This window comes from Poeciliopsis prolifica, unplaced genomic scaffold (assembly GCF_027474105.1).
Source record: "Poeciliopsis prolifica strain line A6 unplaced genomic scaffold, Auburn_PproV2 SCAFFOLD008, whole genome shotgun sequence".
NCBI classification, from domain to species: Eukaryota; Metazoa; Chordata; class Actinopteri; order Cyprinodontiformes; family Poeciliidae; genus Poeciliopsis; species Poeciliopsis prolifica.
The window spans coordinates 10,119,544-10,145,712 of record NW_026562383.1 but is presented as its reverse complement, the minus strand read 5'-3'; the positions used below and the strand labels follow the sequence as shown (position 1 = coordinate 10,145,712).

At 43.8% G+C, this 26,169-nt stretch overlaps 1 protein-coding gene across 1 annotated transcript; it reads left to right on the top strand.

The window, feature by feature from the left end:
* The first annotated feature begins 774 nt into the window (after window positions 1-774).
* Window positions 775-25,853, top strand: LOC129361859 (serine-rich adhesin for platelets-like). Its single transcript, XM_055033021.1, has 46 exons — window positions 775-847; window positions 938-959; window positions 1,347-1,610; window positions 1,707-1,973; window positions 2,665-2,934; window positions 4,012-4,272; window positions 4,997-5,257; window positions 5,353-5,613; window positions 5,697-5,957; window positions 6,048-6,308; window positions 7,058-7,318; window positions 7,409-7,669; window positions 7,747-8,004; window positions 8,665-8,928; window positions 9,516-9,773; window positions 9,848-10,111; window positions 10,181-10,441; window positions 10,536-10,793; window positions 11,244-11,504; window positions 11,582-11,839; window positions 11,917-12,180; window positions 12,256-12,513; window positions 12,872-13,132; window positions 13,220-13,480; window positions 14,058-14,324; window positions 14,389-14,643; window positions 14,732-14,998; window positions 15,292-15,552; window positions 15,633-15,905; window positions 15,995-16,255; window positions 16,710-16,970; window positions 17,050-17,313; window positions 18,267-18,524; window positions 18,909-19,169; window positions 19,255-19,512; window positions 19,618-19,878; window positions 20,111-20,356; window positions 20,440-20,703; window positions 20,775-21,035; window positions 21,664-21,933; window positions 22,495-22,755; window positions 22,835-23,095; window positions 23,170-23,460; window positions 24,312-24,548; window positions 24,639-24,692; window positions 25,203-25,853. Exons 1-46 carry the CDS (start codon window positions 794-796, stop codon window positions 25,484-25,486), a joined length of 11,406 nt encoding a protein of 3,801 aa, XP_054888996.1. The 5' UTR covers window positions 775-793; the 3' UTR covers window positions 25,487-25,853.
* Window positions 25,854-26,169: the final 316 nt, after the last annotated feature.

Below are 26,169 nucleotides of genomic sequence, written 5' to 3'. Positions count from 1 at the left end.
AATTTAGAATTAATTAATTGTAATACATGAACGTTTAATGCCTGTCTAAGCTACCAAGAGAGAACATGTACATGCAGGTTTAGGTCCTTCAGGGGTCTTGGACTGGGTTTTCAGTCCAGGACCTTCGTGTTGCAAGGCTACAGTTAAAGAACCAAGACAAATCTTTGTGTTTGTCTTGTTCACCACTGAAACTTCCCCATGGATGCCTCTTGGCTGCAGCAGATGTTAGATGTTGTTCAGGGGTTTAGTTATCATCTCCTGGGTAAAATATTAATGGAGTGATATACAGTTGTTTTCAATAAGTTGATATTTTCTTTCACATTGTCATTGGTTGAGTATTTTGAAAAAGGAACACCTTTCAGCAGGTGTTAACCCACATCAGGCAGTCATGAGTAAGTTACTGTGTGTAACAACAATCCTCTAGAAAACCCCACTGTTAACAAGCTATATTACATATTTAGAGGCTTCATTCACCTTGAACACTATGAGTATCTCCAGTAGGAATGTAGAAGTATGAGTGTTTTCCAGGCACATAAGTGAAAGAACAGCTCTAACACAAAAGACTGGGGGTTTTGAGATACCCTCCCCTACAGTAACACATTTTATACTGTAGTTTGTTTTCTTGTAACAGTGACAGGAAGGCCCTGAGGCATCCACCTGTCCTCTTTTAGGACCTGCTGATTGGTCCTCATGATGTTGATCTTCACTATTGAGCAACTGTACATTTTTTAGATGAGCTGCTGAGGTGCAGCATCCACAGACAGATCAACCCACTGAAGGATTAAGACAGACAATGGATAAGATGCAGGTGTCGTCTTCATCATTCATCCTGTTGCTTCTCCTTCAGGTATTTGAATACTCATCAAACTACGACTGGTTATTTATTTCCATTTTATGTTCTTATTTTCTAATTAGTTCTAATTTATTCTCTTTTTAGATACATTATGGTTTGGCTGCAGGTGGGTGCTGTTGGTTTTTTCCTTTGTTTTTGAAGCATACTACCAACATAAAATCCTAAAAATGTTTCAACACTTTTTTTGAGGAATTGTCTTTATTCTCTTGTTAATCAGATGTTATGATTTTATGGTACCGACACGCTAAGCTGATGAATAATGGGCCTCACAGTCAAACACCAGACAATCACACAAGCACAAGAAAAAAGAGGATCAAACATATGACTGATGCTTATAGTGTATAGATAAAAGTTTAAACAGGTTCAAATAGACAGAACATGAAAGTTAACCATTGATTTTATTATTAATAACTTTATTTTTGCTCACAAAATCTTCATTTTGTGCCTTAAGGGCTGTATAAAACTCACTCGATGTCTGCTCTCTTTCTAATAGAATGTAGTATAGTCTCAGTGACATCTCCTTCAGCATCTACGTTGAACATCAAGTGGAACAGCTCTGCTAGAGACAGCCTTTATGTCCTAGATTTGAGAGTCATGAACTCGACCAGCGTTGCACCACTGATGCTGATGCAGTCAGCGTCCAGCACCCAGAGGTTGGTGCAGGGCTTAAGAGCTGGACACGTTTACCAGGTCACACTGTCAGCCTTTGACGAAGCTTATGTTCTGGTGTGCACAGCTTCAACGACAACAATGACAGGTAAACAGATCACCAGTAAAAAAAAACAACAACCCCAAAACTGATGCAAAAAAAGTTGGAAATTAATTTCAAATTTCTTGTGTCCCATTCCCACAGTGCCTGATAAATCCCAGATTACATCTTCTCAAGCTATTTCAAGCACTTCTATAACGTTTCAGTGGTCCACTGTGACAGGGGCGGACGTCTACATCTTGTTTGTGGAGGAGACGTTTCGCTCTCCTCCAAGGATTTACAACCAGACCTTCACTTCCTCCAGTGGACAAATAGGAGGCTTGACGCCATCAACAACGTATGATTGTTATATTTACTCCTCCAACGTTGCAGGGAGAGGTGACAAAAGCAACGTACGGACAATAACAACATGTGAGTGCTTATTTGTTGGTCTTTATATGTGTTATTTTATAATATTCTCTGTAATATGCAGGCCATAGGCATCCAAAGATTGATTGAAGGGCTCAAACCCAGTAAAGCTCATCACCCAACAGCCATCACAGCACTAATAATAACTCTTCTAAAATGTCAAAAGTTTTATTGTTTGTGTATAGTGCATTTGACGCCCCCTAAATTTTTATGCTTGCCAAAAATTATTTTGTCATAATCACAGAAGGTTTTCTTTAAAATTCTTAAATTCCCAGACATTATTTTACTTAAAACAAGAGTTTAGATACATGTAAAAGTGTATCTTATTGAATAATTTGCAGCTATAAAAGTGATTATATTATAGCGTAAAGCAGCAGAAAATGATTACTAGTGGCATTAACATCTGACTTTTAACTTGCTGTAACTTTCAAACTATAATATTTTTTCTGCATCACCACAAATACATTTGTCAAAAAAATACAGTATTTTTAATCATTTCAAATCCTTTACATTCTAAATCTCCTAAGCAGACCCATTCTTCATGAAAACATGACAACAAATCTGATCTTTTGGCATCAATACACTGTGTGATAGTTCATGTGATCTTGAGGGTCTTCTGCTTAAAACACGACGTAATTCAACTTGAGAGCAACTCTTTCTAATCATCACCAATCGATGTTCATTCTGCTGGTAGTGGTGCAGCCGCCAACTGGTGTGACTCTTACCCCGACTGGGAAAAGCACGGCCCGCGTGACGTGGAACTCTGTGAGCAAAGTCCTGCTTTACCAAGTGGCTGTGAGAAACGAAGGCAACCCGGACAAACCGCCTGTTGTAAGAAACTCGTCTTCCACATCCATGGATATCAGTTCTCTGGAGCCCTGCTCCACCTACACAGTTGGAGTATCATCAGTCAACGTCTTCCTGGTTCCTGGAGAGCCCTCCACTGTCACATATAATACTACTAGTGAGTGCCCACACAAAGATAAATCATTTTATTTCTTCTATTTGTTGTTGCTGACTTTCTATTAGAGCCGTCCTGTTCACTGAGTGACACTTAAAATGCTTTAATAATTTGTGTTCCAGAATAAATCTAATTAAACGCACAATGTTCAATACTTAAGTGCAAGGCTAACGCAATCATGTACATTGTTTTGATATCACTTGTTGATTAAATATTTCAAGTAAATTGGTATTTGGAAATCTTGGGAATAAAAAGTTGTTCTCCTGCAATACAAACATAGTGCTTTGATTTGAGCATCATAAAACTAAGTAAAAGCGTTTCAGCTGTACTCTCTCACACTAGTCAGAGGTTGTTGTAGTTGCAAGTCAGAAATCCAGTAGGATTTGAAATGTGCTTTGAAGCCAACAAATAACATTTTATTCTTTTTAACCCAAAAGGAACATGTTTAAAATTTAAAATACTTAATGAGAAAGCAGAATTTGTGAAGAGTGCTAATAAATAATTTATCTAGGCAACATTTCACTACATCTTACACATGCGACATCCTTGGTGGCTCAAACTCAGGGCGGTACAGCTGGTAAGAACTTGTTGATCCTACCAGAAAGTCAGAAAGTTGGAGTTCCCGAAGTTAAAGCACAAAAAGAAGATGCAATGTGGTATATGTAGTCTCTACAATATTATCAGGGGACTTTCTACATATCAAGAATGTACTTATGAGTAAAAACAGTGTAGTATGTGTCAATCCACTGCATAGTAGGATTTAAGCACAAACACTGTCTCAATTATTGTTTAAGTGACTAAATATCTGATGTACAAGAGCTAGTGAACGAAGAACAGAATGATCTGTGAGCTGCATTGCATGCCCTCTCTCTCTTGCTTTGGTTGGTGCTGGTAGGTAGCTGATGAGAGCAGAATGCAGCATCATTACACAACTTTGCTCAAGATAAGACAGATCGACGGACAGATGATTAGTTTAACCATTATTTGGTTAAACAAATTAAGCAAATCAGTGTTAGATAAATGGAATTATGAGGTTTTTTTAGCCATTGTGTAAAATGCATGTTTCATATCCACCCTCAGCTATAGGTGGAGTGACGACAGTGTCTGTGGACTACAGCTGCTCCACCAGTAAAGTGACTGTAACTTGGGATGCGGTGTTTGGGGCTAAGCTGTACAGGGCCGTGGCCGTCGACGGCTCTGAGGCCTCCCTGAACTGCACATCAGTCTCCACCAGTTGTCAGATCGCTGAGCTCAAATGTGGAGAAAACTACAAGGTTCACGTCACGACCATCTCTGATGACTGTGAAAGCACCTCCAACATCACAGCCACGTTTGAGACAGGTGAGGACTGGCTGTTTTTCTCTCTTTAGAGTCACTTTTTTTTTTGTATTGTCTGAGGTGCATCGGCTTAGCTGGCCACATGCACATACTGTACCTTCTCATTTTACCTCTCACCGTCTCACACGTCTACCCGGAGGGAAGCGCTTTAGCTTCTTTCCAGTGAATCCGATGTTCTTTCTGAATCTGAGAAGCGTAACATTGAAGCAATGAAACTGGTCATATGACACCAGTGAGTCTAAAACCCTGCACAGTTTATTCAATCAGGAGTTGTTTTAATGCCAGTTATTGCTCAGGAGGGAAACACCCATATGTTGTACAGTGCAAAAGTACAACCACAAACTTGATTGATTTTTTTTTTTGTGTGTGTGATTTTATGTGCAAGACCAACACATTATGGAATAGAAGAAAACTGATAAATAATTTTCAAACTTAAAAAAAGTGAAGTTTAAACTGCATTTAGTGTATGTATTTAGCCTCCCCTTTAGGGTTATGTCTCTATCTCCTTTTTATCTTGCTGCTATTTTTTTTAAACCCATCAAATTCTGACAGATTGAATAAAAAGCACAAGTGGATATCAGTCTTCATTTAACTAAGATCTAGACTTTGATTGGGCTACTCTGAAAGCTCAGATTGAAACATTCATTGAACAAATTTACTGTACACATTGGTTTCTGTTCCCTCCTCCATTAATAGTGTTTTCATGTGTATTCATTACACCCTCCAGTCCCCTGCGCTCCGGTTCATCTCCAGACCACACATGAATGCTCCTCCAACGTCATCGTCTTCAGCTGGGAGCCAACCAATAACACCAACTACTATGTGGCCACGGCTGTGGACAACACTGGCAAAACCACAGAGTGCAGGACGCTGGACAAGATGTGTTACTTCACCAATGTGGGCTGTGGTCGGTTCTACACGTACAAAGTGTATGCCGTGAGCTCAGAGTGCAACAGCCAGATCAGCGAACCCAAGACCATCCAGACCTGTGAGTACTAAAAGGAAATATGATTCTTATAAATTACCTTTGGTCCAATGTTGTGCCGTTGCACTGGTTAACTTTTTTCATCCTGTGCCGAGCAGCTCCTTGTTTCCCATCAAACGTGAAGACAGAAGCTGACTGCTTCACAAATACTCTCATCACAACCTGGGACTACGCTAAAGGAGCTTTGTTATACAATGTCAAGGCTGAAGGGAACAACGGAGAAACCTACAACTGCTCCTCCTCAAACAATACCTGTGAAATCACCAGTGTGCCGTGTGGAGAACAGCTCAGCGTGTGGATTGTTGCCTCCAACGACAACTGCTCCACTGACAGAGTGTTGGTAGAAGCGGCTCAGACCGGTGCGTACTCGGGCCTTCTTGAAATGAGAAATTTTCTCTTCCTGGTCAGTGATAGCTGAGATATGATAAATTTCTTTCTGCAGCTCCCTGCACTCCCATCAATGTCTCGGCATCAGCAGAGTGCAGTCCGGACTCTGCAAGAGTCAACTGGATCGCGAGCCCTGGGACTATATTCTACATTGTTCTTGCTGAAGACGCAAATGGGAATTCATACCATTGCTATTCACTGGGAACCACCTGTTTCATGAGAAACTTGGCATGTGGACGGAATTACACCACCAAAGTCATTGGCAATAATATTGACTGCAACAGTACAGCAAGTCAGGAGGTTCATTTCATGACAGGTAGATGATGGAGCAAGAAAACCAAATTCAATTGTGCTAAATTGCCAAATTCTCATTCAAGATTGGTCTGAATTATGTTTTTCTCCTCAGCACCTTGCCCTCCGACAAACATTGAGGCAATCAGAGACTGTGATGCCAACCAGGCTGTGATAGTCTGGCAGAACCACCAGACGTCAGGCGTCTACACGGCGCTGCTGGAAGATCAGGGTGGCGCTCAGCTCAACTGCACCAGCAAAACGGTCAACAACTGCACAATCCTCTCTCTGCCATGTGGAAAGAAATACAACGTCACTGTTACCTACAGCCAAGGACAGTGTCAGTCCACCTCAGCATCTATTGGCATGGAAACAGGTAATACCAGTGCCCAGGGCGTGTGCAAAAGCCCAAGCATGAATAACACAAAGAGTTGTGCAAATTATTTGGTCTCTAATCGTTTTTCTTTTGGTCACACTTAAATGTTAGAGATTATCAGGCAACTTTTAATGTCACTCAAATGCAAACAGAGAAACTAAAAGGAGCATTTTTTATTATTTATTTATTATTTTTGGGAAAAAATTGAGCGAGATGTTATCTTACTGTCATTAATACCATCAGTGTTTTTCACCTCTGTTTTTATTATTATTATTATTTACTGTTATGACAAAAGATGGATTTATAGGTGTGAATTGACAAGGAGTTGGTAATTTTTCTGATGGTGTACAGTTGTTATTTACTATTACTATTATTATCTGAAGATTTTCTTGTCTTGTTATAAATGGGTTATAACCACTTTGTCTATGAAATATAATTTACTTGCTGACTCTTTAGCACAGTATGTTGAACAAGCACAAGAATATTATAACATGGTTTTAATTACAAATTTTTGATAATTATTGAGTTTGTAAATAATGTTTGTCATAAAGTTGAGATAGGAGGTAGGATTAAATAAGCGTTCACATCTTTCTACTCCTTTTCAAACATTAAAGTAAAGGTTGAAAAAATTACTTTGTTCTTGGCTATGGAGGCATATGTTTTCTCTGTTCTACTGATTGCTTGTTTTCAAAAACCTGTTTGAAATAAATAAATCAAATCAAAACATGTTTTGAATCATTTTATTTCAGTGCCTTGTGGTCCAGAGGACGTCAACGCCACTGTCAGCTGTAGCTCAGATGAGCTAAAGGTTTCCTGGAGCATCGCCGTTCCTGCAAAGAACTACACCGCCATCGTATCCAGAGCAATGGGCCATCGTCTATCCTGTAACTCCACAGAGACCCGGTGCACTGTGGGAGGACTGCAGTGTGAAAGCTCCTACACGGTGACAGTTTTCTCCATCACCGGGAAGTGCCTCAGTCTGCCGAGTAAAGAGGTCAAAGTGCGAACATGTGAGGACCACATGAACGGAGGTAGAAGGATGTGATGGGATTTTGTTGGGTCCATCGTAACACTTGTGTTTTTCTTTTGTATTTGTTCAGTGCCGTGTCCTCCCACCAATGTCACGGCTGGGCAGGCGTGCAGCCCAGATCCTGTTTCTGTATCGTGGGCTCACAGCGGCAATGCCGAGCTCTTCACTGCCGTGGCTTTGGGTAGCAGAGGTCACAGGGCTGAGTGCAGGTCCAATGAAACGTCCTGCAGCCTTCCAGGACTCCAGTGTGGGGAGGTTTACTCCGTCAGTGTTGCAGGAGCTGATAACAACTGTGCAGGTCGACAGAGCAACCCACTGTCTCTGAAAACAGGTGATACAACACTAACTGACTAACACTGGGTTTAGCAACACTCTCAATGACTGAATCAAGTCCATTTCTCTCTCTAGAGCCGTGTTCTCCATCTAACGTGACCAGTCAGGTGATGTGTGGTGCTGGAGCCGCTCAGGTGTTCTGGACCCCCAGCAGTAATGCAGTAAGCTATAATGTAAGAGCCACCAGCAGTGGTCAGACCCTCACATGCAGCAGCTCCTCCTCTAACTGCACCCTGAGTCCACTGGGCTGTGGACAAGTCTACAAAGTCCAAGTGTCTGCCACTGACGGTACCTGTGTCAGTAACTACAGCACCCCCTTCAGGCAGGAACAAGGTACGGACAAAATCAGAGCCATTCAAGTTTTCCTAAATAAATAAGATGGGTTTTTACTATTTGATCTGTTTTTCTTGGATTGTTGGGAAGGCTATTTAATTTTGACGTTCTCTTTTATGGGGTTATTTCAGACAATTTGAGCACACTAAAAAGACCAATGATGATTAAATGGAAAATATTCGAGAAGATTAGTTGATTTGATAGAAGGAGATATCCTAATAGACCACAAAGTCATAGTTTGTCTCTCATCATGCATTTTTTGGCCTTTTTTATGTTGTGTATTTATTTACAAAGAAACAATGTACAACTTTTCATGCATCTGGCCTTCTTTTAAAAAGAGAAACGCATGCTACCAGGTTGTAGAAAACGCCTCGTCAAAACGACTCCCACCATGTTTCATATTGAGGATTAGTATGATGTAATTTTTACAATGAAAACAAGGGGGGAAATGAAATAATGTAAGTGACTCCATGTTGTCGTAAGACACTCCAACATACCCCCTTCATCATCTTTACCCTAATTGAAGTTTGATTTTCAGGAATTCCTTCTTGTTCAACTCTTTTGAAATGTCTTTTGTGTGCTAATGTTTTCAAGTTAATTTAAAAAGTTAGTTTTTTTTAGTTTAGATAACAGAGACTTTTGCCATTTTGTTTCTTCTAGTGCCCTGTGCTCCGGAGAACGTTACTGCAGCCCTGCTCTGTGACACCAACGACTTCACAGTCAGCTGGAAATCCTCTCCTCTGCCGCTCAGCTACAGTGCGGTGGCCGTGCCACTAGATGGCAGCAGTCCAGTCACCTGCGACACTAACAGCGCCAGCTGTGTTCTCACGGGCTTTCACTGTGGACAAGCTCTCAACATTTCTGTGAAAGCCTCCTCTGAGAGCTGCAGCGGACCGCACAGCCCCATGCAGACTGTTCACACAGGTAATGACGATGCATCACTAAAGTGCAATTGTAGGTCAAAAGGTATGTTTGAAATATTTGAAAATACTTTCATTTCAATTAGGTGTTTTCAAGGCTTGGAAAGTGCTGCACAGCTTTGTGATAAAATGTTCTCTATAGAGCAGACATTCCCAACATTGGATTGTTTCAGTGTAATTAATATTTATTTTTCCTAATGTCTCAATGACTTATAGACCTGTGTAATTTAAATGAAGGTTATCTAATACTTTATTTATTTACTTATTTTAGTTAAATTAATGTTTGTTGTTTGACAAAATAGCGGGTGTGCATTAGGGAGATATTTCACATAAAATGTTATATTTTAGTTCACCTTGTCCCGTCTGTAAAATATATGATACTACGGTATATTCTTGTCTAATAACAAGACGTTATTAGTACAGTAATAAACTGCATCACACAACAGTGAATTGAAACAGGCTTTTTTAGTTCATTTGTGTTGTTTCTATCACCAAAGTGGGTTGCTGGAAAAGTTACTTACATTGAAATGCTTGAGTTTTACTGTGGGAAAAGTGTACAAACCCTGTATGTGACACTGTATGTGTTGACAGGTCCTTGCTCCTCTCAGAACCTAACGGCAGTGATCGACTGTGGGACAAACTCTCTCCGGGCCTCCTGGAAGGCTTCCTCTGGGGCCTCCTCTTACACAGCGACAGTGACCGGTCCGAATGGCTTCTCTGAACACTGCTCCACGTCACACCTCACCTGCCTTTTCTCCGGCCTGCACTGCGCCACCAGCTATGCCATCCAAGTTGTGTCCCAGGACAGCCTCTGCTCCAGCGCTCCCATTCAAACTTCCACGACAACAGGTACAATTTGTGCATTTTTCTGAATCTACTGTTTTGACTCGGGAGGTGTGATGCGAATCTGCCCGTTCCTCCAGGCCCTTGCGATCCGGTAAATGTGACCAGTGTCCTGCAGTGTGGTTCAGACACAGCCACGGTGTCCTGGGCTAAAGGTGCCGGAGCTGCAGCCCACATCGTTCTCGCTCAGGAAGAGGGATCCCGTCAGAATATCTTCTGTAGGAGTAACACAACTTCCTGTCAGCTGAACCAGCTGCGGTGTGGAAAAGTGTACAACTTGACGGTACTGGCTGAAGATGCTACCTGCAACAGCACCGGAGAGACAACAGGAACCTTGATGACAGGTTGGTCTCTGAACAGACCGAATCGCAGACGACTGAATCACCACTGATCCATTTGCTTTTCCATCTTAGCTCCATGTTCTCCATCCATCCAGAGCAGCACACTGACATGTGGAAACAGTTCTGCTCTACTGAGCTGGACACCAGTGGCCGGCGCTACAAGTTTTACAGCTAATGCAACAGCTGGGAACGGGCACAGTGTCTCCTGCAGCTCAGACGCAGCTTCCTGTAGTCTGTCTGACCTCCTGTGTGGTCTGACATACACGGCCTCAGTCACTGCGAGAGGAAAACAGTGTGACAGTCCACCCGGACCCAGTGCCACCATCACCACAGGTGTGCTTGTGATAATTTTTTGCATTTGCTTTGCCTTTTATTCTATAGTCCGCAAACTCAAAATTTCCCCCTCTCTCTCTCTGTTGTTTTCCAGCCCCCTGCTCTCCAACTGTAACATCTCGACAGTACGACTGTGGCACCAGCACAGCAGTGATTAGCTGGTCCAACACCGCGGGAAGCTCCAGCTTCCTCGCTCAGGTAGCAGGGGACGGGCATCGTGACAGCTGCCGCACTACAAACACCAGCTGCACGTTCAGAAATCTGCCCTGTGGCTTGGATTTCAATGTGACTGTCCAAGCTCAGGGAGCGGAGTGCAACAGCAGCATCAGCGCCGGCAAATCCCTCCAAACAGGTAGGATATACACACTATCAATGGAGATACATTGAATCCACCCTCTCCTGTCATTTTTACAAAGTTTCTTAGAGTGTGTCTCAATCAGCGTTAAGCATCATGAGACTAATATTTTAACCAACTCTATGAAATTAAGTCAAGCTGAGTCAGAGTTGTACTTTTATCCCTGACCAGTTTCCTCGTATCATAAAAAAACATTCTCACACCTCGATGCTTCCAAAACATATTTTATTGTATGTTCCTCCTCAAAATACTTTTTTTTTGTATAAATTCAGGGCCATCAGAGGAAATTAGATTAAATCAAGCCCTGCGTTTTAGTTGTTTTTCTTTTTGCAAAGTTATTTCAAAACCAATCAGCTTTTTTCTTTCTTCTTCACAGCTTTTCACTTCTTTGTGTTTGCCCAACAGATAAAATCATGATTTATGTGATTTTTTTCATTCCATATCCAGTCCCGTGTGCCCCAGAGAACGTGAGCGCCACCGCTCTGTGCTCCACTCGCTCAGCTTTAATTACCTGGGTGGGCAACCCCGGTGCTGTTGGACACAATGTGACGGTGACGGGCCAGGACGGACACACACACCTCTGTCACACCCACTCCACCAGCTGTCATGTCACAGACCTCCACTGCGGGGAAACCTACAGCGTTTCAGTGGCGCCGTACTCACTGACGTGCCCTGGAGCCCGGAGTGCAGCTTCCAGCTTTAGAGCAGGTAAACATAGAAATGAAGTTAATTCCTCATTTCTGTGTCTCTGTTTGCATTTTAAACCCTCCTCATTGCCTCTCCAGGGCTTTGTCCTCCCAGCAACGTCACTGTGTCGCCTGCTTGTGGGGACAGCGCCATCTCTTGGACTCGAGTGGCCGGGGCAGAGCTGTACATAGCAACAGCTACGGCCGATGGTGGACACAATCATACTTGCAGCTCAAACTACTCGAGCTCCTGCAACTTCACCGACCTGCACTGTGGGGAAATCTACGCGGTCACGGTGGTAACGGTGGACCGGGGCTGCTGGAGCGAGCCGAGCACAGCAGTGACACTGAGAACAGGTTGGAAGAACTAAAACACAGGGAGCCTGAAAAGACCAAACTGTTTTAAATGTCTTTTCCTCGCTGTTTGTTTCCAGCACTGTGTCCACCTGCTAATCTGACCGGCCACGTCAGCTGTGAAACAAACACCTTGACCCTCAGATGGGCGACAGTGACAGAGGCCACCTACGTTCTGCAATGGGAAAGGATAGGGAGTGCATCTCCTCCTTCACAGTACACAACCTCAAACACCTCACACTCTTTGTCTAATCTGCTCTGTGGAGAAAGATACGCTGTCCGTGTTGCAGCCCAGGGGGCAGACTGCAGGAGTACCTACAGTCCAGCCCTACAAATAAGTACAGGTGGGATATCTTTCTACTTCAACAAGACATTCTGCTTAATAATGAAATAAAATAAAACTTTGCTTTTCCTTCCAGCTCCTTGTCAGCCCGCAAACCTGACCGTTCGTGTGGACTGTGGGACCAACAATGGGAATTTCTCCTGGGCGGAAAGCAGCGGAGCGAGTTTCTATGTTGTTGAAATAACCGGGAAGCACGGCCACGTGGCTTCCTGCTCCTCCAACGACACTTCCTGCGCCGTGAAGCTTCACTGCGGCCGCTCGTACTCTGCAACGCTGGTGGCCTCCACTGAGAGCTGCAACAGCACCAAGCACGCCAACATTTACTTTGACTCTGGTGAGACTCAACACTGTGCACTGTAATTGGTGCTGACAAATCTTTATGTGACCCTCAGAGTGGCGAGGCTTTGGGTTGTATTAATTACCCCATTTCCACTTATTTGTTTTATTCCAGATGGTCCTGAAGTAAAACAAACATCTCATTTCTTTTTGTTGCAGAAAATAGTTTGAGGTTAAGGTTTCCTGTAGCTATTAGCGACCTCCACATTTTTACATTTGAGATGCAAAAAGGAGATTCAAATTCACAGTTTTTCTTTTTAATATAATTAAAGATTCAAGAACTCATCATGCCCATGTCTCGCAATATTTAACTTATAGTGTCTCCTACTTTTTCTGTCCCAAACTGTGCGCCTCAGCCCCGTGTTTGCCAGACGACGTCACGGCTGAGTTAGACTGCAACACCAACGTGATGAACGTGAACTGGACTCAGACCACCGGCTCAGACGAGTACACTGCCTGGGCCATCGGCACCGACGGCCACCGAGCCTCCTGCAACTCAACGTCCAACTCCTGCTCCATCCACCATCTCAGGTGCGGCAGGATCTACGACGTGGCCGTCACCTCCTCCTCCATAAACTGTGAAGTCATCGTCGGCTCAGACTACAAGGTTCAGTCTGGTGAGTGGACCCGACTGAGCGTAGATCAGTTTCTGCGTTTATCCTTCACAATGCAAAACAAAATATCTCTCAACGAAACATCTGCAGCTCCCTGTAAAGCCGAGAACACCACAGCTCAGCTGAACTGCAGCTCCAACGCGATGACGGTGAAGTGGCAGGACGGTGGCGCGGCACAGAACTACACAGTTAGAGCCGCCTCTGCCTCGGGTGTGAACTCCACCTGCGACACAGCGGAGAGCAGCTGCTCCTTCCTGGACCTGAGCTGCGGTCAGCTCTACACCTTCACTGTGACGGGATACACTAACGTGTGTGTCAGCGACATGAGCGACCCCACAGAGAGGCACACTGGTACAGTAACACTGCCATTACTCTGACAAATGTTTTAGTCAGAAAATGTCTTCAAGACATTTGAAATGTTTCTAGGGCAGCAAAAGAAAAGGAGAAGAGATTATACGTCCACAAAAAAGCTAACAAAACTTGACTAATACACTGCCAAAACACAAAATCTTACCAGAAACTTCTGGTCTGGTTATTAGTGCAAATGTCTTGCACTAATAAGATATTAAATAAAACAAAAACAACTTACACGTAACTTTTCAACAATAAATAATATTACTAATAATAATGCCATTGTCAGTATTGATGAAAAAGTACTACGTATAAGTGAAAAAATCTGCCAAGATGTCTTGTTTTTTCATACCATAAGTTAAAATATCTTGTTCCACTTGCAGATTATTTTATGTACGACTAGTACTTTTTGGAAATTGATTCGGCCAAAGAAAAGGATGCTTGTACGATAATTGAATGAACTTAAAAATACAACTTTTTGCAAAAAAGCAAAGGATAATTTCCTAGATTTCAAACAAAAAATTTTGACTTCTTTTTTTATTTTTCCATCTGAACTCCCTCTTCTCTCCTTTTTTAGCTCCTTGTCCTCCAACCAGCGTCTCAGCCAATCTCAACTGTACGACACGTAAAACTCGGATCAGCTGGACCAAAGCGGCAGCCACTGCAGCCACAGCCTACAGCGCTCTGGCGACCTCCTCTGCTGGACACAACGCGTCCTGCAGTGACATGGGGTCATCCTGTTACCTGGACCAGCTGGCCTGCGGACAGCACTACTCCGTCGTGGTCGAGGCGATCCACGCTGGCTGTCCTGGACCTGCCAGCGCTCCCGTCACGTTTGCTACGGGTGAGTTAGCGCAAACACATGGACCGAGTGAGACATGAGCATGATTTTCCGTATCTCCCATCAGAGCCGTGTGTTCCTATGGACGTCTCTGTCAATTACAATGTGAGCGGCGCTTGGGTCACGTGGAGCCGGGCTGAAGGTGCCGCCTCATACTCGGTTCAGGGGGTGGCAGACAGCGGGTCATCTGTTTCCTGTACCACCAATGCCACCAGCTGCTTCCTCCCTGTCCTCCTGTGCAGCCGCATTTACAACATCACCGTGACAGCAAGGAACCAGGCCTGTGATAGCGTCATCTCTGACATGTCCAACCTCATGACAGGTCTGTCACCACAAGATTTATATCACTTACTGCGTTATACTTTTTATTATTTATTTTTTTTACTTGAATGTGTTTCTTGTTTATGCAGCACCCTGCCCACCCACTAATGTCCAAGCAAGCATTTCTTGTGATTACCTCACTGCCACTGTATCCTGGCAGCGGAGCGTCCTTGCTGTGGGATACGTCGCCTACCTTGACGGCCAAAGTGGACACAACGCCTCCTGCGTTGGGGCAGACGTTGACACGAGCTGCGTTGTGTCTGGGCTGAGCTGTGGCTCTGTCTACAGAGTTTGGGTCAAAGCACTGGGAAAGCAGCACAACAGCACAAAGAGCGCCGTGGTCTCGCTGACATCAGGTACCAGCACCAACCCATTTGAAATTGTGCTAATGGAAGATAAGAGAGATATCTACTATATACCTTTAACAGAACCTCACACGAATGTTAAACTATTACTTCAAGCCTTTCAAGCCAAGTTTCAGTGGCACAACTGCATAGCTGCTAAATATTGTCATGAGATAATAGAGAAAACTAATTTTGTGGTCAAAAAGTTTTCTTTTTCTTGTCTTTTTCTTTTGTTCCTTGTGCCTCTCCACCCTGCGCGGAGAGCCTCCGCCACTGACTCGTCTCATTCTTTCTGTTTCAAACAGGACCTTGTCAGCCACACAGTATCAAAGCCTTTATGGACTGTCAGACCCACTCTGCCACTGTGTCCTGGCAGCCCAGTGCAGGAGCTGTGTCCTATGCTACCATGCTAACATCTTCATCGGGCCACACCAGCAGCTGCTCCACCAACACCACCAGCTCCAAGCCGAGCTTCCTGCAATGCGGTGAAAAGTATAACATCACCATAAAGGCCATCGGAGAGGCATGTAACAGCACAGCTCACATGGCAGGACAATTCGTCACAGGTAGAGAACACAGCATGTTTACAGTCTCTGAACCGCATCACTCGTTCGGTTCAGATTAGTTCACTGCCTGTTCTCCTCAGAACCATGCACTCCGGTCAATCTGTCTGTCCACCTGAATGGGAGCGACGCCCAGGTGTCGTGGTCCACAGCAAGAGGCAGCAGCTCATACTCTGTGTTGGCTGTGACGGAGCAGGGCGTGACCGCCGCCTGCAACTCCACCGCCTGCAACTCCACCGCCTCCCAGTGCTCCTTCACCGGCTTGCAGTGCAGTCAAATCTACAACGTCACCGTGCAGACCAGAAACTCGGCCTGCAACAGCACCGTGACCTCAGCGCCACACCGCCTCGTTACTGGTGAGTCCCTCGTTCGCCTAGCAACTACCTGCTGGCCTGCGTTTTTGTTTTTTATGTGTAAACGTGTCTGATTATTTGCTTTGACCCAGCGCCCTGCCCGCCCACAAACGTTCAAGCCAACATGTCATGCGAGCAGCTGAGAGCAACCGTGTCCTGGCAACAGAGCAACCTCGCTGTGGGTTATGTCGCCTACTTGAACAACCAAAATGGCCACTCCACCTCGTGCTTAAGCACCAACACCTTCTGCAGTGTGTCTGGGCTGATGTGTGACACTGTCTACAGAGTTTGGGTCAAAGCTCTAGGAGAGCAGTACAACAGCTCCGACAGCTCTGTGCTCTATTTTACATCAGGTAAAATATCGTGTCAGGATATTTGCCTTGAACGTTCTCACATTCTGCCATATTACAGCTATAATCAGTGTGTTTTATGGAGATTTCATGTGATAGGCAGGCCATTAAAAGTAGATGATAAAGAAGATGCTGAACAGCTGCCAATTTTGTTTCTAATAAGAAAGCAGAAAAGTGTGGCGTACATTTGTTTTCATCTTGTACAACTGATTCTCAGTTGCATTTAGGTCTGGACTTTGGCTAATTCTAACACATTAATATGTTTTGATCTCAACTGGATTTATTATTACCTCCACAGTCATGAGCCACTTGTGTTAGTCTAGCAGATAAAATTCACCAAAAATGTGAAACGTTTGTGATCATAACTTGACAAAATCGGAAAAAGTTCACATATTTTGAGAGGTACAACAGATTCTTTTTCTGTCAATCAGTTAAATGTTTTGCTTTTTTCCATCAGCCCCATGTCTGCCCAGTCAGGTTGCAGCAGAAGTGAGCTGTAAGTCCGGTACTGATGCCATCGTCTCCTGGAACGCTAGTCAACCAACGAACATCTCGGTCGTGGCCTCCGTCGCAGGAACCCTGCAAACTCTGTGCACAACTCCACATGGCTCCTGTAACGTAAGCGGCTTAAGCTGCGGGGACACCTACAAACTCAGCCTCATCGCCACCAACGAGCAATGCAGCCTCACGGCTCAGACGCACGTCAACGTCACCACCCGTAATTTTCAGCAGCCGATCATTGATGAGTCAGTGTGTTTCTCTGCCGTTTAACTCCAATCCATTAATACCTTTCCTAGGTCCTTGCACGCCCCAGCGTGTGTCTGTCAGTCTGCAGTGCGGCTTCCACTCTGCCCTCGTATCCTGGGAAGAGAAACCCGACGTTGAACTCCACACAGCGAGTGCTGTCAAATCATCAGGAGGGGAATTGAAAATGTGCAACTCCTCAGGCTCTTCCTGCAGCTTCTCTGGTCTGGACTGTGGAGAAATGTACAACTTTACGGTTGCAGCATATAGTAAAGGCTGCTGGAGTCGATCCAGTAGCCCTATTCTCATCCACACAGGTAATTCAGAGGCTGAAATACTGTTTTTAAAATATACATGCTGTTATTAAAATGTTACTCCATGCATGAGGCAAACCCATCTGGTTTGAATTTATCTTTTAACTTCAATGCATGACAGAGGATATTGGGATGTTCTTTACTAGACACAACTGATTTTACATTTTAATGAATAGAACTAAAACTATTTCAGTTTTGCATAAATTCAAAGTGGCTAAAAAGTCCTTCTCCGTTGCACCTACAGAAACCATGCAAATGTTTCTCATCTTAAAATTATTGTTATTGTATAAAATCCAACATAAATTAGCCTCAATAGATAAACTGACATAACAGATAATCATTTTAAATCACAGAAAAAAAACACAGTTTTTGCCAGAAGCAAAGGCTATCGACATGCTAAAGAGATTTTTGGGTTTCTTACTACTGGATGTAACTTTTCATGATTATGGTTAACTTCAAAAACTGACCAGTAATTTTAAACTTTAACTACTTCCTAATATTAAAAATAAAGGCCAGGATATTGACACTCGGCAGAGTAGTACAACTCTGAGGTAACACTATTTAAATGCACTAAAACTGATGGCCCACAATGTTCATCTTTCTCCTAAAAGAATATTATACTTCAGTCTTTTATTTTTGGTTATTTAAAAGTTTGAAACTGTGAAACAAATGAATCCAATTTGAACATGAGGTGCACATTTTATATTCTCCTTATCAATAGATCAGCTTGATGCAGATGTCATCAAAGTTGTGTTTGATGACATTCAAAATTATCTACAGAGGACATCTTGATTTTTTGTGTGTAAAATTTGAAAGAAGAAAAAAATTTAAGAAAAACAACGACTTAGACAAACATGTACATTTGTAATACTTGCAAACGGCATTTCTTTTTTTGATGATACATCTTGCAATAATACCCATGTCTTCACTACTGCAACTCCGTTCTTTTTTCTCAGAACCTTGCCAGCCTGTGAATGTTTCTGCTCAGATGTTGTGTGAGAGTGACGAGGTGCGGCTCTCCTGGGATCAGCCTGGTTCTCCGGCTCAGTATTCAGTCACAGCGAAGGGAAGCCTCGGCTTCACGGGAGCCTACAACACAACCCACAGGCTTCTTTCAGCCACTTTACCCTGCGGACAGCACTATAACCTCACCGTTCAAGCACAGAGCAGCGACTGTGACGGCATGCCCAGCAGGCCCTTCTACTTCAGAACAGGTATATTATTTTTCACTTCGTCTTGTTTATTTTTATATGGGTTTCAGTAATTTTTTTCTGCTTTGCCATCAATGCCAGCAAAAACTATGTAATTTGTCTTTTAGAACATTGTGGGGAATTTTGAGGCACTCTTGGCTTGAATTGTTTTAATTCATTCATATTGGGGAGGTTATGAGTATAACCAGCCTATGCAGCAGCATCTCATTCAGATTCTGGACCACATTTTGACAAGACTAATCCAAAACTGTCATTTAGATGTTTTATTTATCTATTTTTTGCCATTTGGAGGTGGTTTTGCTGGTGTCCTTTGGATTAGTGTCCTGATGCAACTGTGCAAACCCCAAAGCTCACAAACTGACAGAGGAATCTGTCATTTCTTTGCAGGTCCGTGCGTCCCGCGGGACGTGGTGACCTCGCTGCAGTGCAACTTCAATGTGGGCTCTGTTAGCTGGGCCCCCAGCGATGGCGCTGAATCCTACATTGCTAGAGCAACTGGCCTGGATGGGCACACTCACCTGTGCACCACAAACACCACTTCCTGCTCGTGGACTGACCTTCACTGTGGGGAGCAGTACAAGATTGTAGTGGGAGCCAAAGCTGACAACTGCACCCGCACGTCCAAAACCTCCTCAACCATCTACATGAGTAAGTTATGAGGCCCACATTAAGAGTTATTGGTGGTAAATATTAACTCTTGCTGCGACATCATCATCATTTTGATTTCATGCAGATTCCTGCAGGCCCCAGAATTTGGCTGCCACTGTGAACTGTGGCATGAAGGTTGTTTCTCTTGAGTGGGACGTCTGCAACGGAACAGAAACCTACATGGTTTCGGCTCAGACAGGAGACACAGTGATCAGACTCAGCACCAACACCACCACCGCTCTTTTCTCTGACTTCGTTTGCGGCCAAAACTACAACCTCACAGTCACTCCTGTCAACCGTAATTGTCCCGGCAACCCGAGCAAGTCCACCTCCGTCCAGACCTGTGCGTACCAATCAGATATCGGAGGCAAAATATGTAGAAGTGATTCCAAGCATATCTGAAGCGATGAGTGCAATGTTTTAGATACGCTCCACTGATCCTCTCCAGGGCCGTGCCTGCCAGTGGGGATCTCCGCCAAGCAGGACTGCATCTCCAGCATCGTCATGGTATCCTGGGATTCCTCCAACGGCTCAGAATATTACACGGCCAAAGTGCAGACGGACACAGGCATCTCAGACGTGTGCATGTCAGACAGAGACGCGTGCAGCATTGCCAGCCTGAAGTGTGGGCACAACTTCTCTGTGTCCGTCACGGCCTTCAACCGGCAGTGCAACGTCACCTCCAAAGAACCCACAAGTCTGCAGACAGGTGATGGTTGGGTTTTTTATTATTTTTAGTTTTGTTGTGAAAAAATGCAATGACAACAAAAGATTCCTTTATCTTAAGGTTGTTGTTTGTTTTTTACACACCTTTTGCAACGGTACCAGTAAATGTAGAGGCTGCTGTAAATTGTCTTCCTCCCAGTCCAATTGGTTGAACCCTTTTCTCTGCGCGTTACAGTTTAAAATGACTCCAACCGTTGTTTTGTGTCTCTGTCCAGTGCCGTGCATTCCCACTAACGTCTCTGTGAAAGTGAACTGCTCCAACAACTCGGCCGACGTGTCCTGGTCTCCCAGTCGAGGAGCCCTGCGCTACTCGGTGTTAGCCAATAGCAGTCACAGCGATGACAGCTGCACGGCCTCTGACCTCAGCTGCCTCGCATGCGGCGCCAACTACACGGTTCAGGTGGTGGCGATGGACGATAGGTGCTCCAGCCTCCCCAGTCTGCCTGTGCTTTTTGAATCAGGTAAAAAGTGTAGCGCCGTTTCAGAAATCACCCCCCGAAAAAACAGGGATGAGTTTGTCTCCATGCTGATTTTGTGTTCTCAGGCCCCTGCCCGCCTCACAACCTGAACGCCGAACTCAGCTGTTTGTCCAATGACCTGACTGTCACCTGGAATGCTGTCAGAGACGCTGACCACTTCTTGGTTCACCTAACCGCTGCGAACGGAGAAAATACCGCCGTATGCAACACCACAAACACCACCTGCTCCACAAGCAGCCTAACATGTGGTGACACGTACGCTGTTCAAGTCACCTCTGTGAGAGGCACCTGTCAGAGCGAGCACAATCAGACTCGCAGCATCCAGTCAGGTATGAGAGAAACATGTTTCAATATAAACATCCCGTCACAGACACTGACAGCTCCGATGCGTTCTCCTCAGCGCCGTGTCAGCCTCAAGGAGTCAGAGGCTACCTGGACTGCGTGACCAACTCTGCCTGGATATCCTGGGACTCGGCTGCTGGGGCGGAGAGCTACACCGTGCTCGCCGTTGGAGACGGGGCCCACACAGCCAACTGCACCTCCACCAACACAACATGCGAGGTGGAAGACCTGGCCTGCGGTGTCTCCTACAACTTCACTGTCACTGCTAAGAACCGTCAGTGTGAGAGTCCACCAAGTGCCTCCATCAGCTTGCAGACAGGTGATTCACACAGAGTCGCTGTTAACGCAGATTCCTGCTTAGAAGCTTTTGTAATATTCAAAACTATACATTTGAAATATTTATCTTTTTAGGACTTGATGCGATAAACCAACACAAAATGTTGTGTAACTGTAAAGCAAAAGCACAACTGAATTCACACTTTTAAATATATATAAATATTAATATTGTGGCATTTCTTGACATTTGCTTTGCTACAGTTACCCGTCATGAGGAGTTTGTTTCTACCAGCTTTTCACATCTGTAGATTGAAATTGTTGCTTTTTTAATTTTCCAGAACATCAACAGCTTTAGATTTAGATCTGCATTGAAAACATGAGGATGGTTTGATCTAAACCAATCCATAGTAGCGCTGGTCTTGTTGTCCAGCTGGTTGGCAAACCTCTTAGTTCCTCTTAGATTTTGCCGCTTGTAACAGCTTTTTTTTTTCCAAATGGATTTTGGTACATATGCACACCACACATCAGGGTTTATTTCTAAATAATTTGAAAGGCCAGGAATTTTTCCCCTTCGTTTCACAATCCTGCACAACTGTGGCAAAGTTGTGCAGGATTACCACAGTGTGTGGTATTCCTCAGTCTAAGTTACTGACGTTTGTCCCATTTTTCAGCCCCCTGCTCCCTCCCTGCTATCACCGCCTTTGCTCAGTGCCATAACTCCTCCATTCTGGTTGAGTGGAAGCAGATGAGAGGCAGCGCTGGAGGAACCGTGTACGTTGCCACAGCGGAGGCCAGTGATCAAACCTACCTGTACTGTAACAGCATGGGCAGCAGCTGCCTCCTCCGGGGAGCAAAGTGTGATCTCCGTTACACCATCATTGTGGCCGCCTCATCGAACCGCTGCAGCTCTTTGAGGAGTCCGCCCTACAGAATTAGCATGGGTAAAATCTGTTTGTTTATCCCTGTTTTTTAGCCCCATATGCTGTCCCACTTTTTACAACAGAGTTGTTTGCACTGTTGCCCTCTTTTTAATGTTTGTTGTATCTTATAATAGTGCACAGAGGGGAAAAAAAGAGACGATTTTGAACACATGCCTATTATTTATTTGACAGGATAGATAAAAAATACAGGTAGTATGCTTCCAAGAATGTGCAACAAATTTGTTTTTAAGATGCAGCAACAATTCAAAGTGCTTTACTAAACATGATGACTTTCAGTCCAGCTTCAGAGAGAAATGGAAAATGTTTTGCCCTGACCTGATAGTCAGTTTGAGAAATTTCTTAGAAATACAATTTTGCCTATTTATATACAACAATATTCCACTAAGTTGTGAAAATAAAGCAGGGCAGAAAAACACTGACAACTTGGAAATGATGTGGATGTGAGTGAAGGGAACCAAAGCCCAGCAGAAAACTACAGAATTAAACATAGAACACAAAGAAATAAGATGAATAAAATATTAAATCTGTAAACGAGCCTTCATGAAGAAAATTTTCCCACAGAGCCCTGTGCTCCTAAGGATGTGTTTGTGGACGTCTCCTGTGAGGATCGCAGCGCTCTGGTGTCCTGGAGCTCCTCTCCCGTTGCCGAAGTCTACCACGTGGTTGCCACGGGTGCAGACGGGCATGAACACACCTGCAACTCCACCTCCAGCAACTGCAGCATGTCGGAGCTGCACTGCGACCAGCAGTACACGGTATCTGTGGTTGCCAGTCACGAGAACTGCACCAGCAAGGCCAGTCAGAGTGCGACAGTTAACACAGGTACCAGTGAATGAGAAAACCGCAGCTACATTTCTGAGGTTAAGAGTCATGGCCGACTAAAATTCCTCCGTCTGATTAGGCCCCTGCCAGCCAAGTGGACTCTCGGTGACTCTCCATTGTGACAATCAGTCTGCGGCGCTGACCTGGAGGCCCAGTGACAACGCAAAGGGCTATTATGGCTGTGCTCAAGCTGAGAACGGAGACAGGCTTTACTGTCACAGCACAGGTCCTGGCTGCACGATCGACGGGCTCGTCTGCGGGACGGTTTACAATTTCTCCGTGCAGGCCTCAGATGGGACGTGCAATAGCTCCGTCAGTGACCCGGTGCCGATTGCAGGAGGTATAAACCCAGCATATAACTTCTAAAAGAGTTTTTAAAGCAGAAAACTTACCATTCCCCCTTGTCCTTTGCAGTCCCTTGTCCTCCTAAAGCTGTTGAGGTGCAGCTGTTCCCGATGAAGATGGGGATCCAGGTGATGCGCTTCATCTGGACTCAGGTCTTGTGCGCAGAAACGGAGTACCTGCTGACCCTGACAGGACGTCTGCTAGGAGACGGCCAGGCTCTGTTTGAGATCTCCTCCTACTGGACCAACATCACGTACTTTGAGATCCCTCTTCCCTGCAGTTCATCCTACGTTGCCACACTGCAGAGCAGGAATGCGGCAGGAACGAGCGGCAAATCAACACCCCTGAATGGAACCACAGGTAGACTGAACTGAAGTTGGTTATTTTAAAGCTACAAGTCGAGGTGAACTATATTAACGTATCAAAAGGCATCAGACCAGACCGCTAGGCTTTTTTCTCCTGAATCAAATACCTCCCTCAAAAATGTTACTTCTGTTTTGCACGGCTGCTGCAAAACATTGCACTGTATGTCAGAACTGAATTGGCAACCATAAATATTCAGAGAAGCAAGCCAGGATGGAGTGGCCAGATTTCATTAACAAAAGTCTGCAGCTTCCACTTCAAGCCAAGTTGTTCATTTAAAACAACATAATAAATCGCAGCACAACGTCCAACCAATAACTTAAACCAAAACTGATGCTTAAGTCAGGCATGTGAGTTTTAAATAAGTGATAGCAGAGCAGGAAATGAGGAAAACTCTCTAATTGAGCCAAACTCTCTAATTGAGCCATTTTGGCATCATATGTAAGATTTAGGATTCCTCAAGATTGAAATTATTTTATATTTTTTCTTATGTATTTTATATTTTTTTTATGTATTCATTTTAGATAGTGTTTCCGTCTAATATCAACTGGTTTTTGATGTTGTTTTGAAAAAAAATAAACCTTTTTTTTTTTTTTTTTTACTGTTCTGCGACCATCCATCCATTAGCACCAACAGAACAGAGTCCAGAAAATCCAAAATGTACACGACAAATAGATGCTGCATAAAGGGAAGAGTTTTCTGTAATCTGAAAAATCTCTCAAAATAAAAAAACTTTCACTAGTTCTGCTCCACTTACACATTGTCAGTGTTCGTTTAAAGTATATTAATAGTTATTAAAAGAAGCAATATCTCAAGTATAAATTCCCATTTCTTTTTCCCTTTCCCAGCTCCTTGTCCTCCATCAGGAGTGGCGTACAGCGGCAACAGCGTCTTTGCCACCGTTTCATGGAACTCATCGGTGTTTGCCACCAAGTACACGCTGTATGACGACAGCGTGTCCCCAAGGAAGCGGCTGTGCAGCACTGCGACGCTGTCCTGTTCCCTGTCCAATGTCTCTTCCAGCAGTCTGGTGGTCACAGCCAGCAACGCTGCAGGAGAAAGTCAACCTGCAAACGTCACAGAGGGTAAGGAAAACAAACAAAACAACAAAAAAAAAACATCAAAATGACATTTGTATTTGGAAAACAGACTGATAGGCTCTTTTCTCTGTTTAGTTACAGTACATTTAGTCAGAAGGAGAGATCTCGGGGAACAAACACCAGAGAATGGTGAGTTTTAAGACTTGTTAGTTTATTGCTTGCTGTGAATGAGTAGAAAAAAAAGGTGCGTGAGTGGCCATGTTTCCCTTTACAAGCTTCATTTCCTTGGTGCCTTCTGAAAAGTATTGATACCTGCTTTAGTTTGATTGATCAGCTTGAGTTAAATTCCATGAACAATCTATGAACTATTATCAATAGAAATACCCAAAAGCAGTAACTGCAGGAATTAATCCAAAAGAAACAAAGTGTTGTTTTTTTCAGCTAGTATTTTTGCATGACAAATCCATATTTTAATGCTCCTACATAATATTTATTAGCTTTAGGCTATAATCTTCAAAACTAACAGACACAAACAAAAAAGAAATGCTTCCTAGTTTAATTAAATAAAGATTGATTTTTCATTTATATAGTATAATACCCTCTATTTGTCATTAGTCTAGATGTAACTGTTAGCTTGAACAGAATTAATGATAAACATTTGAAAGATGGCTGTTATCTATGGTTTGTTTTCCATTGTAGGAAACATTCCCGCGCCGCTGCTGGACGTCAAACAACCCTCGCCATCTATCCTGTTCCTCCGGTGGTCTCCGGTGGAGGGCGCTTCCTTTTACAACCTGCTGATCAGGAACCAAGGCGGCTCCGACGACGACCAGGAGCTCACCGTGTACGGGGAGAGCATCATTGTGAGCGAACTGAGGCCCGGCTCTGCCTACTGTCTGTCCGTCTTGGCTGTGACCGCAGACATGAGCGGACCGGAGTCAGAGCCCGTGTGTGTGCAAATAGGCCAAGGGATTGCACTGTAAATGGAGAAAAAAAAAACAATAACCCGTGCAGGTAAATCTTTGCGATGCAGGTCAGCTAAAGAAAATAATGTGGTTGACCAGGTGGAAGCACACTTAATGTGACATATCCTGTACGCAAAGCACAGGGGCTTTAGATGGAGTAGATTGTTGAAAATTGTTTGGGTAGTGTTATAGTTTTAAGATTCAATTTCACACTTTCCCCCCTTTCATTTTTTTTTCCACTTTTGTAAATTCTACAGTAACTTGCCTTTGGGAAACATATCAGAAAGTGTATAAACATGACCATGCACTTAAGTTTTAAATGTATTTTAATAATAATAATTAAAAGAAATACATTTTTATTATAATTAAAGTGACAAAATCTTTACTGGATTCAGTCTTTTTCTTCTTTAAACAATCGTCCTTGTATGTCATTTTCACTTTATTTAGGTACCTTCATCAAGCAGAGGACCGACACCATGAGCAGATTCAGATTATATTTTTATCCTACAGAAAATATGTTCACAACTTCCTATATTTATGATGGGTTTCAATACTGTTCCAAGTAGATTGTAAAGTGAATATTATCAATTTAGAAGTCTTGAGATAAACTAGTTGATTCTTAGCTGCAATCGGTGTTAAACTTTAACCGAACTTATTGTTCTATCTGGTTCATGGCACAATAGACATTTTATTTTCGAATT